Source organism: Catharus ustulatus, chromosome 4, assembly GCF_009819885.2.
Source record: "Catharus ustulatus isolate bCatUst1 chromosome 4, bCatUst1.pri.v2, whole genome shotgun sequence".
Lineage (NCBI taxonomy): Eukaryota > Metazoa > Chordata > Aves > Passeriformes > Turdidae > Catharus > Catharus ustulatus.
The window spans coordinates 60,077,600-60,093,999 of NC_046224.1; the positions used below are offsets into that span (position 1 = coordinate 60,077,600).

Sequence of the window (16,400 nt, forward strand, 5' to 3'; positions counted from 1 at the left end):
GCAGCCGAGGGGTCCCCCAGCCTCGGGCAGAGCCCGTGTGTGAGTTTGGCTCTGCTCGGTCCTACAGCACCGTGTGTGGGGCTCCAGGACTTCTTTTATTTCCTGCAGAACGTTTCCCAGCGCTGTCTGTCTCATCCTGACCTAGAAGATATGTGTAAGGTACAGTTTTCTTGTCCAGCATGGATATTTTCCAAGTCGGGATTTTCAGCCTGCTGTTTGATCAGCAGTAAGTCACCATGTGTACCAAACCCAGATGTAACTCTGCTAATTGTTGCTCGATATCCAGCACGCTTTCTTGCCTAGCAGGCGACACGGGAACATGCGAGCAGGAATTCAATTTATTCTTGTAAGGAGTTGAAATTTTTTTTCATTTGAGAATCGCTCTGCAGTTGTGCAGTAAAACCCTTCACATGTAATTCGCCTCTCCTCAATGCATGCGTTTAACTCTCCTGCTCTCTACTCATAATATCATAGGAGTGTAATATTATATATTTATGATTCTACCATGGCCTGATTTCGAGGCAGAGGGAAGCTGTGCGTGCTCGGTGCCTCTGAGAAACACACCAGGCGCTGGCAGGGAAGGGACCGTCCCTCTGCCACCCGCTGTGCCCTGCCAGGACCGGACCCCCGGAGTCCCCAATGCCCCTTCTCGCCCACCACCACCTGCGCTGCCCAAGCGCTGCCCGGACAATCCCCCCGCAGCCAAACTTCGCCCTGACCTCTGCGGAAGGACGGGGACGAGCGGCGCTCCGCTCGCTCCCTCCCTCCCTCCCCGCAAGGCCGGCGCGGAGTTGCTGCCTCGCCCCGCACACACGGACGCTCCCCGAGGATGCTCGGCCGTGCCCGGGGCCGGGGAGCGCAGCCTCCCCTCCCGCCGGAGGCGGCCCCGCGCCGCCCCCGCTGCCCCGCGGCGGGAGGGGACAGCCCGCAGCACCGAGCGCCGGGGCTCCGAGCGCCGAGCGCCGGGGCACCGAGCAGCGGGGCCATGCAGCGCCGCGGCCCCCGCGCATCACCGCTCCGGCCGGGCGGCGAGGAGGCAGGGCCGGCAGTGGGGGATTCCTGGCCCCCCAAAGGAGGTGGGGGAGGCGGGGGAGGGGAGGAGGGGGGGAGGGGAGGCTGAGCTCCCGGAGAAGGAGACGATCGCTCGCACAAAATCCTGCGTCCTCAAAGCAGCCCCGGCGGGCAGGGTATGTATTTGGGGGGCTCCCCCCGCCCCCCGCTGCCCCCGCAGGGATGGGGGTCGGGGCCGGGGTCCGGGCGGCTGCCCCGGGCGGGAGGATCGAGCGCAGGGCCCGTTCCCGGTGCGGGATCGGTGCGAGGCGGTGAGGTTCGACCGCCTCCCCCGGCTGGGGACCGAGGAGACGGGGGGGATGGGTCCGCCTGTGTTGCCGTGCGAGGGTCTGGAACCCCCCCAGCCGCACCCCCCACCTACCCACCCCCAAGCGCGTCAGGGCTTTGCTTCTCCCAACCAAGCTTCCCCTTGGCTTCTTAAAAAAAAAAAAAAAAATTAAAAAAAATATAGACATATAATATCTATGCCCCAAAGCTAGAGAGAGTGAGGCGGGCGGGGGGGGAGCGAGGGGGGGAAGGGCTTTTCTGAGGATCGGGAGAGAGGCGGAGGGAGAGGCGCCGGGAGGCTCTCGCAGCATCCCGTGCCCCGGCCCCGCGGCGCTGCCGCCGCCGGCCGTGCGGAGCGGGGCGCGGAGCAAGGTAAGGGCTGGCACCGCGCTCCGGGCACCCCGCCTGCCCCTCGGGGCTGCTCTCCCCGGCCCTGCGAGCTCTCCCGGCCGGGGCAGGGCGGCCGCTGCCCCGCCGTGCCCCGCCGCCGCCCAGCCGGGAAGTTACTTTGTTCGCAGAGTTGCCGCGGAGGCCGGGCTGGGACCCCCGGGAGCCCCGGGCCGCTTGTCCCTCGCATCCCCCCGGCCGTGCTCGGTGTCACCAGCCGACACCGCCAAGGAAGCCCCCGCGGAAAAGCCGTGCGCGCCTTCCCCGCTAGTTTCCCCTCGCACAGCCGGGGGAAGGGGTGATGGAAGAGGAAGAACTTCCCTTTGTCGTAGGAGAGGATTGAGTGACCTCCAAAGTTTTGTTCCGGGAGGAAACCGCTCGATAAGTTTGGTAGGATTCATGCCGATTTGAGTGTAATTTTTTGCGCTGTTGTTCGGTATCCAGCACGCTCAAAGCATCAGGAAAAAAAAAAAAAAAAAAAAAAAAAAAAGAACAAAACTGGGGACGTTTAGATAGAGATTTCAGTTCTTTTCATTGCTTTCTTAGGATTAGGGTTTTCTGTCTTGCACTGAGTAGTGTGGAATACATTTATAAATGGGTGTGCTTGTCCGTGGGTAACACGGAGGGTACGGATGAAGAGATTTTAAAGGTTCCATTCTCTTTGGCGGAAGATCAATAGTTGAAGATTCCTGCTTGCACAGTCTGTACCTTGAGAATATTATCATTGAGAGATCCGCTGATAATGTATGGTATTGATAGCCCTTTCAACTTCAGTTTAAGGGATTTTGTGGTTAATTTAGACTAGTGTAAATGAGCTGTGGATATTCTGGATAAATTGATAACTTGGCATGATTATTAAACTTTGTGATTGGCTTGTGAGGAAGTGAAGTCTCAGTTTTTCTAAGGTAGATATTTACAGTGCAAGGCTACATTTTAAAAGTGTGCATCTGAAATTTGACTACACAAAAAAATAATCTTCTGAGAAGGGCAGTTATGGAGTCATTGTAGAATGGCAATCTGTGTTGCACCTATTCATAATAAACAGTTTAGTGATGCCAGACTGTAGTATACTACAAAAATGGGGGGGTGCTGATTTCTATTTGTTTATGGATCTCCTTGAAATTATTCAGTGTGGTAATTTTCCCATGCGTGATACGTATGTGAACTGATTCATATTAGTTACTACCCATGAAATTTCAATGGTGTGTTTAAACAGTTTCAGCTTGGCTCTTGAGGTTTGTTTCATTGTCTCAAGCTGAGACATAACAAATCTTTAAATTTTCTTGCTTGTACATTATCCTGTCTGTCTCCTTTTTTCTCTTGCTGATCTCCTGTGGTATAATTCAAAGCAGAGTAAGTGCAGAGAATACCTGTATATCTTCGTGTGAAGTAAAATGCCCATTTTAAAGATACACAAATGTTCTTGGTGGACAAGAGCCATCCCCTCATGCCCTGTATGGAAACCTTCTGGGCTGCTATTAACAAGGAACTTGCTTTGGTGTTAGTTTGTGATGCCAAACAACAAACATTAGAGAGTGCAAAGATAAAGCTGGTGCTCTGATCTTTGTTTAAACAGGTCATGGTTTTTATTTAATGCTGCATGCTCATTATGGGAACTGTCAGCAGGAATGTAAAGCAGACTGGAGTTCTGATCTGGCAAACATTCATGGATGACTCTGTCATTGACGTTTCTGCTTCTTCAGTTAATGGTTCATAGAATATAGTGTAGTTTGTGATCATATTTATTAACTGAATGTACTATATTAAATCAGAAAAAAAAATCTAGATTAATGTCCTTCTAGGAGCTGAACATGTTTAGGTCTGCTGCCTCTGGTGCAGTCCTCCTGACCTGAAGAGTTACACAGAAGTGGACTTTTCTTTTTAGCAGAAAGTGAAGAAGTGTATAAAGAGATCATTAGTTTTTAAGTCAGCTAGAGTTCTGCCACTGAATTACAAGGAAAAGGGACTCAAATCCCCTGAAACCAGGTAACTGCTTAGTCAATTACTCAGTCAGTTCCTTTTTTTTAGACATATAGAAACAATATCAAATAGTAATTAGAAAATGCATTTGTAATTGAGAATTTTATTGCTTTTCATCCATGAGAACAGTTTTCATCTCAGTTAGTTAATAAACATAATAAAAATAATTCAGTGCAGTCCATTTGATCTTTGCTGAATCTTGTTTTGAAGAATCCATACGGGATATGCAAGGTAAGCTGAAGGAAGAGCCTTTTCACACATTCAGTTACATGAAGGAATATTAGAATATCGCAACATACAGTGTGAGCTTTCAAAATAAGACTCAGTGCAGCACTGGAAACTTTAATTTGGGTATTCCGGTTCATACATGGGTTTGGGTTCTGTGATCCTTTTCCATAGGTCAGTTCCATCTGTCTGAGAGTGTCTGAGAGCAAAGTGGTCTCTAATTATTATTTCTAACTTTTTAAAAATGCTTCATTTTAACTCCCGGCTATTCTAGGTTATATTTCAAAATATAAGCAAAGTTGGTAATGGAAGAGAGCTCTTTAAGGTCGCTGGATTGTTATCCTTTAACTTCCTATTAGAAAATCGTCTTTTCAGCCTGTGTAATTGCAAATAAAATAGCATGAGAATGTGATGCGCAGGCAAGGTTGCAGAGTGACAGTCCCTGGTAAGATCTATTGCAGAAAGTGGCAGAGCTGTTACAGAGCTGGCAGTTCCCCTGCTTCTGCAGTAACCACCTCTGGGGGTAAAGCAGTTCACTCCTGGGCACTGTTCACTGCTTGACCTCATTGTTGAAACTGTCAACAAGTGTGACAGTCTTGTCGTGCTTTGACAAGGCAGTGGGAATTGTATTAGGATTAACAATTAGCCATCATGGTATATATGTGGCAATTTGCAGTTGTAACTGACTTGGTATTCATTACAGTAACCTAAACACAAAATGCTTAGCATCTTCCATTCAGTCAAGAGTTAAAATGCTATGATTTACCACAGGATTGAAGACTGAGTTCATAATATCATTTAAATATGCTCTAATCTGTGTCAGAGTAATATCAATGTAGTAAGGGCTCGTCTTTACTGATTGAGAGGTGCAATGCAGAAATACATTTCAATTGCAAGTATTAGCCCTCACTTGTTACACGTCTAATTTGCACATTTCTGCTCAAACCAAGAGTAGTTCACTTTTCTTTGCAAGCTTACTTTTTATGTGGTGTGTCATCTTCACCTTTTAAATTGAATTCCTCAGTCAGCCCAGCTTCCCTTATGGCATCGAGGGTCTTGTCATTGAACCAAAGACTGCAGCCAGCAGAGCAGCTGCACAAGTAACATATGAAGGAGGCTGATGGTGACTGATATTTCTGATTGTTTTCCTAACTGGCTGTTTTGCACAAGCCTCCTTTTTGTGCCTGCTCTCGGAATCGCATCACTTCGAGTAACGCGCTGTGTAACTCCTGCACGCCACTTTGCTCCTTATCACCTTTCCCCTCCTCTCACTGACTCTTATCACATCCCATCTTCTCTCCACTTCTGCCTTTTGTGATGCTAATCTTGCATTATTTTTTCCTTCTCCGTAAGAGAAAATGGAAGGAACGCCGTGTGCTGCCATTGCACCGATCATTCCTGTGCTGCACTGATTTCCTCCCTTGTCCTTTGTTGAGTTTCTGGACACTGTAATCTGGGGCAGAGACTTTTACTGTCGGGCTGTACAGTGTCCAGCATCATTTGCTGCTGGGTTTCACCTGGTCTGTGGATACTCATAATGTATAGTAATAGAAGGATTATTCTGGCTTTGTGGGACAGCCTTTCTTCTGGTTCTTTGGCAGAAAAACCAAATATTTCTGCTTGGAGGTTTTCTATACTGTACTGCTGTTCTGAGTTCTGTCCCTCAACACTTTGTCCCTAACATGAGGGGATTTTGGTAGAAGTTCAAGACACCTTGCCTAATGTGGTGGGGATGGGGTAGATTAGAGTTTAGCTGTTAGAGGTTAAGTGTCCTGTACCTTCAACAAGAATAACAATAAATGTCGATTTCAGCACATATTAGTGGAAACCTCAGGTTTGTCAACATGAAAAAAATGTTCAGATTTCACCATGTTGATCAAATAAAACAGAAGGGAAAATAAAATTACCAAAAAAATGTACAGAGTGTTTGTTTCAGAACTTGGTTATTTTCCTCACAGATATTTTCACATTTTAATCTCGGTTTACTTTCCATCTTTTCACCAGTGCAAATAAAAATTTTCAAGGGAGTTTTTCAAGCAGCCAGTGAATCAGCTGATGGATGGTGCACAGTTCAGGGCAGCCTTTCTATATCTCCTATGGACCATGTAGAGGGGCTCTTTGTGGACATGACCTCAGGGTAGGAGGAGTGGCTGTAGGCTGTTTTTTCCTTACATCAGTTCTGGAGGCAATACATGAAAAAAATAAAGGTAACAAACCCACTGACTCCCTCCCTGGACACGAATCAGAAGACACAAAGGGTTTCAACAGGATAAATGCAGCTAAATGAGGGAGAAGTGGGAACAGCAAAACTGATATGACAGCATGCTTAATTTTCAAAGTTTTGTGTATAAAAGAAAAAAATGTAGCTGTTAAGGGTTTCCTTGTTTAATTTTATAATTTATCTCCAGGTCTTAGTAGGAAAAGAGACACTGATCTCAGAAGTAGTATCACTATAAATATATTTACATGTGAGCTGTGTTCTACATCCCACCTTTGGCATCTGTGCTGGTGCTTTGGCATTCCATTCATCCTGAACTACGGGGATGGATAAGCCACTTCTCTTTTGTGCTCGTGTCCTTTCAAGAGTTGTTAGCATCAGATCTCTTTCTGAAATCAGATGAGAATATTGGCAGCAGAAATGAATCCACAGCTGAGCGGTGCTGCTGCACGAAAAGGGAAGATCCTGTCAATTTATTTCACACAAATTCCACTGAAATCAATTTGGATAAAGTGAGTGTTGCAGGCAAGTGGCTCTCACCCAGCAGGGCTTGTACTAGGCTAGGAAAGGAGGATGTGGCCAGTTGTCACCAAAGAGTAAAGAAAAAGAACACTCTTCAATTAAAAATTAAACAAAACTGTGTCTGAAATATGTTTCAGTGCTTCCACAGTCTTCTTCTCAGTTAATAATATTTTGAAAGATTAAGGAGTTTAACCAGATGACATGCACAAATTGCAAACTGAAATGCAGAATCAAACCCCCCAACCCTAATTTATTCCTGTTGAAATGTCCATTTTTTCTAATTTCCCCATATAACCTGTATTTTTGCCTATTTTACTTTAGAGTGAGTATTCTCATTTGGGGACTTCTAGTTTTTCCTGCATGAATACATATACATGGTTTACAGTACTGTAGCAGATTATGTATTACTGTCAGAGACTAAGGCAAATTTTTTAGAGTGAGGAATGATTTTTGTGTCTCTTAGATATTTATTTAAAATTTCCTTCCCTAGAGGTATTTGCTTACATAGATTAGCTACCTCTGCAGGTATTTTTAGATAAGTAAAGGTAGTATTGAGCAAAAATAGTGTATTTTTCAGCAAAAAGATTTGATTTTACTTTAAAAAATGTATCTATTTAAATATTTCATTGAAATATGACAATGTTTTATGTATTCAGGCACTATCATATGTAGGATAACAATTATGCATTAAACCTTGACAAATATTCAGTCTATTTGTCAATATTAAAGCACTCCAGTGTCTAAAATATATTGGATATATGTTAAAGCAGAAGTCTAAGGTGAAAAGAAAGCATGATTATTAGGTTGTGATGATTTTTCAAATTGAATAAATGAACAGTTTATTTGTATGGATGAGAAATTGATTCAGAGAATGACGCTGCTAATGAGCCCAAATAAAACTAAATCTTCATAAATAGAATATTCATTTACTGTATAGTTTTAGGAACCAAACAGGGAAATGAGAAAAAGTAATTTAAAGCCACATGATCATTTCAAATAAGACTGACAAAGAAGCTTTCTAAGTGGTAACTGCTTTAAATAAATACAGAATTTGATTTCTGAGGTGACTGTGCCATTTTTGTATTTTCTGAACTCAGTGTCTCTATCTTTTCCTGGATGCCTGGTCAGAACTTTGGTGTACAGTAAGTGCAGTATATTTTTGGCTGAAACTTCACAGAAGTGGATGTAACTCCTTAGTCCCAAACCCCAAATAATTTATCTCCTTTCCTACTTGCTGTGTCCATATAATCTCTTTATTACAGTTAAAGCTCACAAGTATGTTAGTGTTCTTTATAAAGAAAATAAGGAGAGAAATGTGCAATATTTACATTCTGGAGGAAAGAAAGTAACTAATTTGAAGAAAAAACATTTCAGTCAAGAATTTTCTCATACTGTATGTGACAGGTCATAATAACCTGCAAAGGAGAACAGTGATGTGTGTTTTAGAATGGTGAGAAATCACTTAGGGGATACTGTTGCCATTTTTTTTTTTCTTAATGCAGGTTAAGATGATTGGAATTACAGAGAAATAAGAGGTTTTATTTAAGTCACTGTTTTGTTTCCATGTTAGAAACCAGATTGCTCAGTGCCCCGTAGATCTGCAGTTAACAAATATGTGAGATATATGATGAGGCACTGAAGTATTCACTGATATGTGAAATATGAGATTCTAAACAGAAGAGGACAAAAAGAGGAGAGTTTTGAGGCTTACACGTAATTTAGAATTTTGTTCCCTGGTTTTGCTTATATGGGTGGAAATAGCTATGACTTCCAGGGAAAACATACAGTCACAGAACTGAGCATTATTTGACTGATAACAGTTATCAAACTTAGATTTGCTGGCACAGAAAACCACCTCAGACATTTTATAAAAAGGCTAAGAAGTGCATATTCAGTTTTATTTGTTTTAAAATGCAATGGGAAATGTTCCTATCTCCAACAAATTCTATTCATTTAGGTAGCCTAATGATTCCATCAGGAGAAGTGTGCAGGAACAAACTGAAAATCCACAAGTGTCTCCATGACATTTGTCTGTGCTGCCTTCTCTTTAAAGTCCTCATTTGTCAGGTGAGCACACCAGGCTGCCAAGGGGAGGCTCAGTAGTTTTGCTTTCCCAGGACCTGCATTCTGTTTCGGAAGATGAACAGGAGGAAGAGGAGAGTTTATCTCCCTGGAAAGGTTTTCATCAGCAGCATGATTTCCCTGGTTTATCCTTTCCCAAAGAATAATGCCTTTTTAGGATTATTTCAATATTCATTTTCTGGTGGCAGAACCGGAGATAGCAGACTGATTCCATTGATTGGCCTCTATCTGAACTGTCTGAAATGGGTATTTTAACAAAAACCCTCAGCATTTTCAGCCTATTTCTCAGAGTAAGAGGTTGCTTTTCTAGTCTCAGTATGTTCATTTACTGGTGGTCAGTTTGTAATGAGCATTCTTCAGGAGGTTAAAGCAAAAGCAGGAATGTGTGATAGTGAAGCTGGTGATTATAAAAATGTTCCTGTGATGATCTGGACCATTGATGCAGAGTACTCTGCAGTGATTTTGGGGGGTTTAAATAAAGGGTCTAATTCCTCATGTCAGGGCTGCTATGACAGTTTATTAAAAAAATACAGTTTTGATGTTTTATAGCTGCATGGAAATGCCCTTTTTTTTTTTTTTTTGATACTACACTTAGTTTTTTTCATTGCCTCCCCAAACCACAGCTTGTCAGGCTGGCTGAGCAAAATGAGCATGTTTTCTGTAGCTGCATCTTTACCCCTGACCTTGGTACTGCCTAGTGGAGTCCCAGCAGTCTCTTTCTTTGTCTCACTGGTGGTGGAAAATCTGTTCAGCTTCTTGCTGGGATGTGCTACAGTCACATTATGCTTCTTGACCTCCAGATGTTTGCAACTTAGCAAAGTTCATTCCTCAACAGAGAAGACCTTTATAGTTTTCTCCCAATTCATTACTTTTAAAAAATTATTATTATAATTATAATAATCAATATTTTATCTTGGTTTCTAATTGCTTCAGTGACATCTGCTTGAGCCGTGTTGCTTCAAATCTGGATTCATATTCTGTGCTGCTGGAATTATTTTCAAGAAGTGTCAGTGGTGATTTTGGACGAGACAAAGGGTGGATGATGGAGAGAACAGTGAGGTCTGTGGAGTGAGATTTGGGGAGAGATGGACATGAGAGTGAAACTAGAATAAAACAAAATCTGTGAGTGAAGAAGTGAGATCAAGATAAAATATTGGCTTGAAATGAAAAAAAAAGATAAATAGGATGCATAAAAAGGCTGGGAAGTTCATACAGATGGGGAAATATTTATGCTGGTGAGATACAACACCAGAAATTTCTGGTTGTAAAAGTAAAAAAAAAAAAAAATCTTAATACAGAGATTTATTTGAGGACCTCATAAAGTACTTAAGTATATCTGGGTTGTCCTACCTGCCTGGTCCAATGTTTCAACACTCACAGTTTATGGGCTGATGTAAAACCTTCTGCAGGCTGAAGCAGGGTCCATTGCACACAGTGGACTTTGGGGCCCATTTGAATGCATGGTGGAGAAAACAGCAGGAAAATAACGTACAGAGAACATTCCTGCCTTCAGTAAGGAGATGGCTTAGCTGATTTAATAGCTTTTTCTCAGTCTGTGATTCCAACAGCCAGGTTTGTGATATTTATTTTAGTATTCATGTTCTTGCAGTCCTTTTTACATTTCTCTGTTTTTCCCTGGCAGACATCCCGCAGCTCCATAAGTCTGGGGGAAGAGGATGGTTAGCATGTTGTTGCTGTGGGGATCTGAGTCTTAACTCTCTGTGTTGGTAATGCTGGGCATATAATTTTAAAACTTGCATGCTACAGAAGCAGATAATTATTTCCCTGCTGCATTTTATACTGTGGTTTGGGAAAGCAATACATTTCAGAATATTAAAAGAAAGAAAAAGTTATGATTTGGGGGACTGTTGGAAATGGAAACAGAAAGAGGGGAGTAATGGGTGTCAGTCTGGTTATCAGTCAAGCTGGAAGGAGACAGCTTGTTCTGTCGAACACCAAGAATGTCAGTAGTCAGCCAATCACTTATGCAGGAAGAAAACCATAGACTGAAAGGTAAGGTTCAAAGACATCTGTGTATGTTTCTGAAATGAGCTTGAAATCAGCTTACTACTGAATTATGCTTACTGATCCTGTGTGTTACATAGAAGATTTCTGTTTAGCACAAGGCATTTCTATGATTGCTGTTCATTTTCTTTTGTCAGGATCTGTTCCTTTCCTTTCCTTTCCTTTCCTTTCCTTTCCTTTCCTTTCCTTTCCTTTCCTTTCCTTTCCTTTCCTTTCCTTTCCTTTCCTTTCCTTTCCTTTCCTTTCCTTTCCTTTCCTTTCCTTTCCTTTCCTTTCCTTTCCTTTCCTTTCCTTTCCTTTCCTTTCCTTTCCTTTCCTTTCCTTTCCTTTCCTTTCCTTTCCTTTCCTTTCCTTTCCTTTCCTTTCCTTTCCTTTCCTTTCCTTTCCTTTCCTTTCCTTTCCTTTCCTTTCCTTTCCTTTCCTTTCCTTTCCTTTCCTTTCCTTTCCTTCCCTTCCCTTCCCTTCCCTTCCCCTTCCCCTTCCCCTTCCCCTTCCCCTTCCCCTTCCCCTTCCCCTTCCCCTTCCCCTTCCCCTTCCCCTTCCCCTTCCCCTTCCCCTTCCCCTTCCCCTTCCCCTTCCCCTTCCCCTTCCCCTTCCCCTTCCCCTTCCCCTTCCCCCTTTCCATCTTGTTTTTATGTTTTTTAGGGTTTTTATGTGTTCAGGGCTGGCAGTGAGTGACTGTCACTGAGCAGAAGGCTCAATATGCTGTTACATTTTTTTTCCATTCCTTTTTATATTCTTTTTTTTACATCAAAGGAGATAGGTTGTCTTCCCATTTTTCACCTGTATATAGGGTGAACCTTTTGCTGAGTGTTTGCTGCCGTTCTCTCAGGCTGGCCTAATGGTGTCACTCACTCACTTTCCCGTGTGCAAGGGTTGATTGCCTGAAAGAGCTCTTCAGCACTAAAGGGTGTGCCTGGTGGTGTCCTGGTGTATTTCTGTTCCCAAACAAATTTGTGTTTTGAGTTAGATTGTGCTGGTAAGTGCTATTCCACTAACCCAGAAAGAGGAAGAGAGACAAAGGGTGGATATTGGGGTACCTGCACATTTCTCTGTTGTTTCTGCAGCAGATTTGACATCTGACCTGTGGTAAGTTGTAAAGGACAGAACCCAAAGAGGAGGCTGGCAGAAGCTGTTTCCTCAGCTGCTGTGAGCTCCTGAGAGCTCCTAAGGCTAAAGGGTGATTCTGGGTCCCTAAGGCAGTGCCTTAACTCCTCTGAAACACCGGTTCAGTTGGGTGTAAGGTGGGCACAATTCCTGAATTGTAGAAAAAAGGCTGTGATCTCCAGGTAGTTCTAAATCCTAGTGTAGAGCTGTGGAATCATAAATTTTTTATCTTACTGGAGAATATTTCTAGAGGTCACCAGTTCTAATAGTTTCTTTCAAACAGAAGTAGGTTCACTTAGAACAGTTTGCCCCCTATAAAATCTCTGACCTTGACTATTCAAACTTCTTTACAAATGCATCATTTAATACAGGAAGCTCCTTAGGGAAGGTTCTTCACATCTGCTGTCATAATTTCTTATTTCCTAAATGCAGCAATTTATACTTGATTATTCTTACAAGGATCGTTCCTCCCTTCCCTCCCCCTGCTCTGGCACATTGCTGCTTCTTCTATAGCCTGAGCAGCATCTGAAAGTGTTTGAAATTCCAAATTTTCTTTGTTGATATTCTAGCATTTCCTTACCCCTCCATTCTAGGGGAGGGCACGTAGATAGGAATCTGCTCCTTTTTTTTCTGAGGCTGTTTTGCTGCAGCTTGTTAGTGACAGCAAATTGTCATCGTCTTACAGCCATTCAGCCAGCAACAAAAACCAAGCTGAATCTTTCATTTCGGCTTCCTGAGAACAAGATTTCTCCAAACCAAAATACCCTGCCACTTCTTGGAGCACTTAACATCTGCGGTAGTTAAGCAGAGGGCTGCAGCCCAGATTTTTAAAGATGCTTAAGTGCTTGACTGCCACTAAACTGAATTGGACCTAAGTACTTGTAAATAGCTCTAAAAATTTGAGTGACTGTGAAGGCCTCCCTCATCCATCACTCTCTGCTGTGGTCCCTTCAGAATGGCAGAAGGCACATCAGCATGGTCACAGAAAATGCTCCTGGTCCTGCTCTCCAAAATTCTGCGTATTAGGTAAATCGCTGCATTCTAGCGTGGCTTTTCATGAAATACATCTTTGAGTCAGACTGCTTGTATTCCCTAGAAGAAAAGAGCCCCTGCTTGCATGAAAGTCAATATTTAAGTCAGACAAGTTTTCAAAAAGGAGGCAAAGTTATACTGTAAAAATACCCACCTTTATAGCTCATAATCCATTTTTTATTAAAACTGGGAAATAAGAACAAAATTCACATTTAAATTACTTTCTGCTGTTTCTAGGGGATACTCTTTGCATTCCAGTTGGTTTCACGTTGTTTTTCCCCTACCCATTTCTGGTACTGCTGTTCTAGGCTTGCATAATCTTCGGGGAAAAATTTATTCCCTAACATAAAACATGTTTGGTTTTTATATTTTTTCAATATTTAGTAGCATTTAACTGTGTGTTAGCCTTGGAATCACTCTGTTTTCCTGTGAATCCGGAATGCTGGGCTAGTACTGACTGACAAGTGTTTGAAGAGGGAAGCCCTTCATATTTATGTCCTTCACCCAAGGACTTGTGTCCTCCTCAAGGAGTTCCTTCAGTGATGCTAGGAAACCAGGATCAAGTGCGCAGAAAGCCATTCAGTCTTCTGTTGATGTAAAGAACAGGCACTTGGAATGCTTCTCCCTAATAAATGCCATGAGTTTGGGAAAATTTAGTTGAGCTAGTTCTTGTTCAATTAACTTGCATTTGAGGTGTGTGTAGTCATGTATTCTGTTGTAAGTTTGATGGGGGTTTTTTGAGGGAGGATGGAGAATGAATCTTCATCAGTTCTGTGAAAAAAAAGAAAAAACCCAAAAGGAAGTACAGTAATTTCACAATTATAAGCCACACAATTTTGACTAAAATTTTGGTCTGAACCCGCAGTGTGGCTTATAATCAGGTGCGGCTTATATACGGACAAAGAACGAAAAGCTGATGTTTTAGTTTGGAGGACAGGTGTCTGCTGAGAAAGGCAGGAACTTCTCTTTGAAATGGAGAATGGAAACCCCCTCCCTCCAAATTATTATAATTTTGAAATCAAGGGGCTTTCAGGCAAAAATTTGGAAATTAGGAATAACAGTTCTTTACAGGGAAATTAAAATAGAAATACAGTACTACAAAGAAACAAACGCCAAACCCTGACAAAGTCAGAGTACAACCTGACACCCCGTCAGGCAGGGTGTTGGTAGCAGTCCCATTAAATGGTGGCTGCATCCTCCTGCAGTGACAGATGTGATTCAGTTGGAGCAGTGCTCCTGTACAAGGTGCAGTTTCCCTCCGGAGGTCCAGTGGTGATGTGGAGAAATCCGGTTTTCCTCTGGAGTCCAGTGGAGAAAGGGGCTCCCTTAGTGTCCCAAAACCTCTGTTTTATCTTGGTAAGAAATGTTGGGCTCTTCCCCCTGGCTGGAGCAACTTCCAATGGGATGCAGTAATTTTATCAGTCCCACAGTGGGACTCAATGGCCATTAGCAGAAAATGACTGGCTGGAGGAAGGATGGGTTGTGAAAAGATAAAGAACAATGCCCTGCCTGGTTTCAATGGATGGCCCATTAGCAGAATATCTGCCACAGAGATAAGGATCACTGTCCCCACCCTCAACAGATGGTGATAGAACAGATACCTTTTATCACACTCTGTATTGGAATGTGCGGCTTATAATCAGGTGCGGCTTATGTATGGACAAAGAATGAAAAGTTACCGGCACCTGGAAGTGCGGCTTATACTCAGTGCGGCTTATAATCGTGAAATTACTGTAAATTATTGTCTTGGGAAAAACTGTTGTGATTTTGTGTGGCTTTCTGAATGATGGTCTTGCCTTTTGGGTTTGGATTAAAAGTCTGAAATACTGGAGCTATGTTCCAATTAAAGCACTTCCACCAGGCTGCTGAACTGGGGAAGTTTGCAGCGTGTCCTTTGAGCGATGTCCGCCTTCAGCTGACGGAAAATAACGCAAACCCCGAGCAGTGCCCCGCAGTGACGCTGCCTCTCTCCCGTCCGTAGGTGTTTGGAAGCGGGGCGCACTGGCTGGGCGGGGGGCTGCCATGGTGCTGGCCCCCGCCGCAGGGAGATAGCAGCGATGGTGGCCTGAGGGCGCCGGGCCCGCGCGCAGACATGGCCTTCGCCCAGTCCCACATCATGGCAGCCAGGAGGCACCAGCACAGCCGGCTCATCATCGAGGTGGATGAGTACAGCTCCAACCCCACGCAGGCTTTCACGTTCTACAACATTAACCAGGGACGCTTCCAGCCCCCACATGTGCAAATGTAAGTATTATAGTGTTGTTATGGCTCCGGCGCAGCCTTCGGAATGGTTATTGCCTTGTCGATGGGGTATTTGATGGGCCAGTCAAAAAGAATTCGAAGAACACTGTTTTGCTGCCTTTCTAATAATATTTACTATAATGACAAGAAATCACTCCATTTGAAAGGTACTTTGTTAAAAGATGGGAGAAAGATTTCCTCACTGGTGTAAGTGTAATACATAGTACTTACGTATTAAAAAGAGAAATAAACAACAAGCGGTGGCAATAAAACACGAGATGCTACAAGGATGATACTTTCTGCAATCTTAATAATGTTTGTTTGCTTTGTGCACTTGCATATTGATGTACATGGCTGCTGGAAATACCAAGTCTGGATCTGTACAGCACACATTTCTCTTTGGTTGGTTATATTACAGCTGCATACAAGGGAAAAATCACACCAATACATAAAATACTGTGGGCACCCATCCGACAACTTACTTTCCTAAAATGCCAAGTGCTTAAAGAGTCATTAAAATAATGTGTTTGTTTCTGACTTCTTATATAATGACAACATCAGTAAAATTAACTACTCTGGATGATTTACTTGTAATGTAAAGTGGAGAATTATAATTACGAAACGAAACCTGCCATAAAGTTGAAAGCCAGAAGGAAGAGTAAAACAGTAAAGCTATTACAAATAAATTAAGTATAAAATTCTACTGTAAAATATTTTTATAGGAAATAAAAATGTCTGCACCGTTTTATTGTATTTATTAAAGAGAGAAGCAGCCTTATCTTTTGATCAGATGGCTGGTTTTCATTTTTTAAAGGGATCCCTTTTCCTTTAGGAAGACTGAACAAATAGTCACCTAGCTTGCATTTTTGGTGTTTAATGTGATTTAGTAACTTAAAAACATAGGTCACGATTTCTGCAGTTAAAAAACTCAGCACTTGTGACAGGTTGAATGCTGTGTGTCTAATTAGTGAATGCTTCTTAGGCATAAATCAGATTATATTAAAAAAAATCTGATGACTAACATGTATATCAAGATAGTGAACAAACACTCGCTTTTTGGGGGCAGTATATTATGGTCTGTGTTGGGGTTTTTTAGATCCTACTGAAATGCAAACAGTAAAATGAGTTGAGTGTTAGCACTGGGAAACATCTTTTGTTTATAGAGCTGGCAAATGGTACAAAAAGTACAAACAAACAAATGTGGGTTCAGAAATACTTTTACAAATGAAAATGCCAAATGCAG

The 16,400-nt window shown here is 42.8% G+C and overlaps 1 protein-coding gene across 3 annotated transcripts in view; it reads left to right on the forward strand.

Annotated features, from left to right (window-relative positions):
- The first annotated feature begins 979 nt into the window (after positions 1–979).
- Positions 980–16,400, forward strand: part of MPPED1 (metallophosphoesterase domain containing 1) — a 63,489-nt gene continuing 48,068 nt past the window's right edge. The window contains exons 1-2 of one of the 3 annotated variants that reach the window (XM_033058191.1): positions 980–1,076; positions 14,898–15,160. In XM_033058191.1, coding sequence (XP_032914082.1) covers positions 15,009–15,160 — 152 coding nt within the window. In that variant the 5' untranslated portion in view covers positions 980–1,076; positions 14,898–15,008. Of the gene's footprint in view, positions 1,077–1,110; positions 1,188–1,680; positions 1,711–14,897; positions 15,161–16,400 lie in introns of those variants that run through there. The other 2 variants (XM_033058190.1, XM_033058192.1) reach the window with 2 other exon arrangements.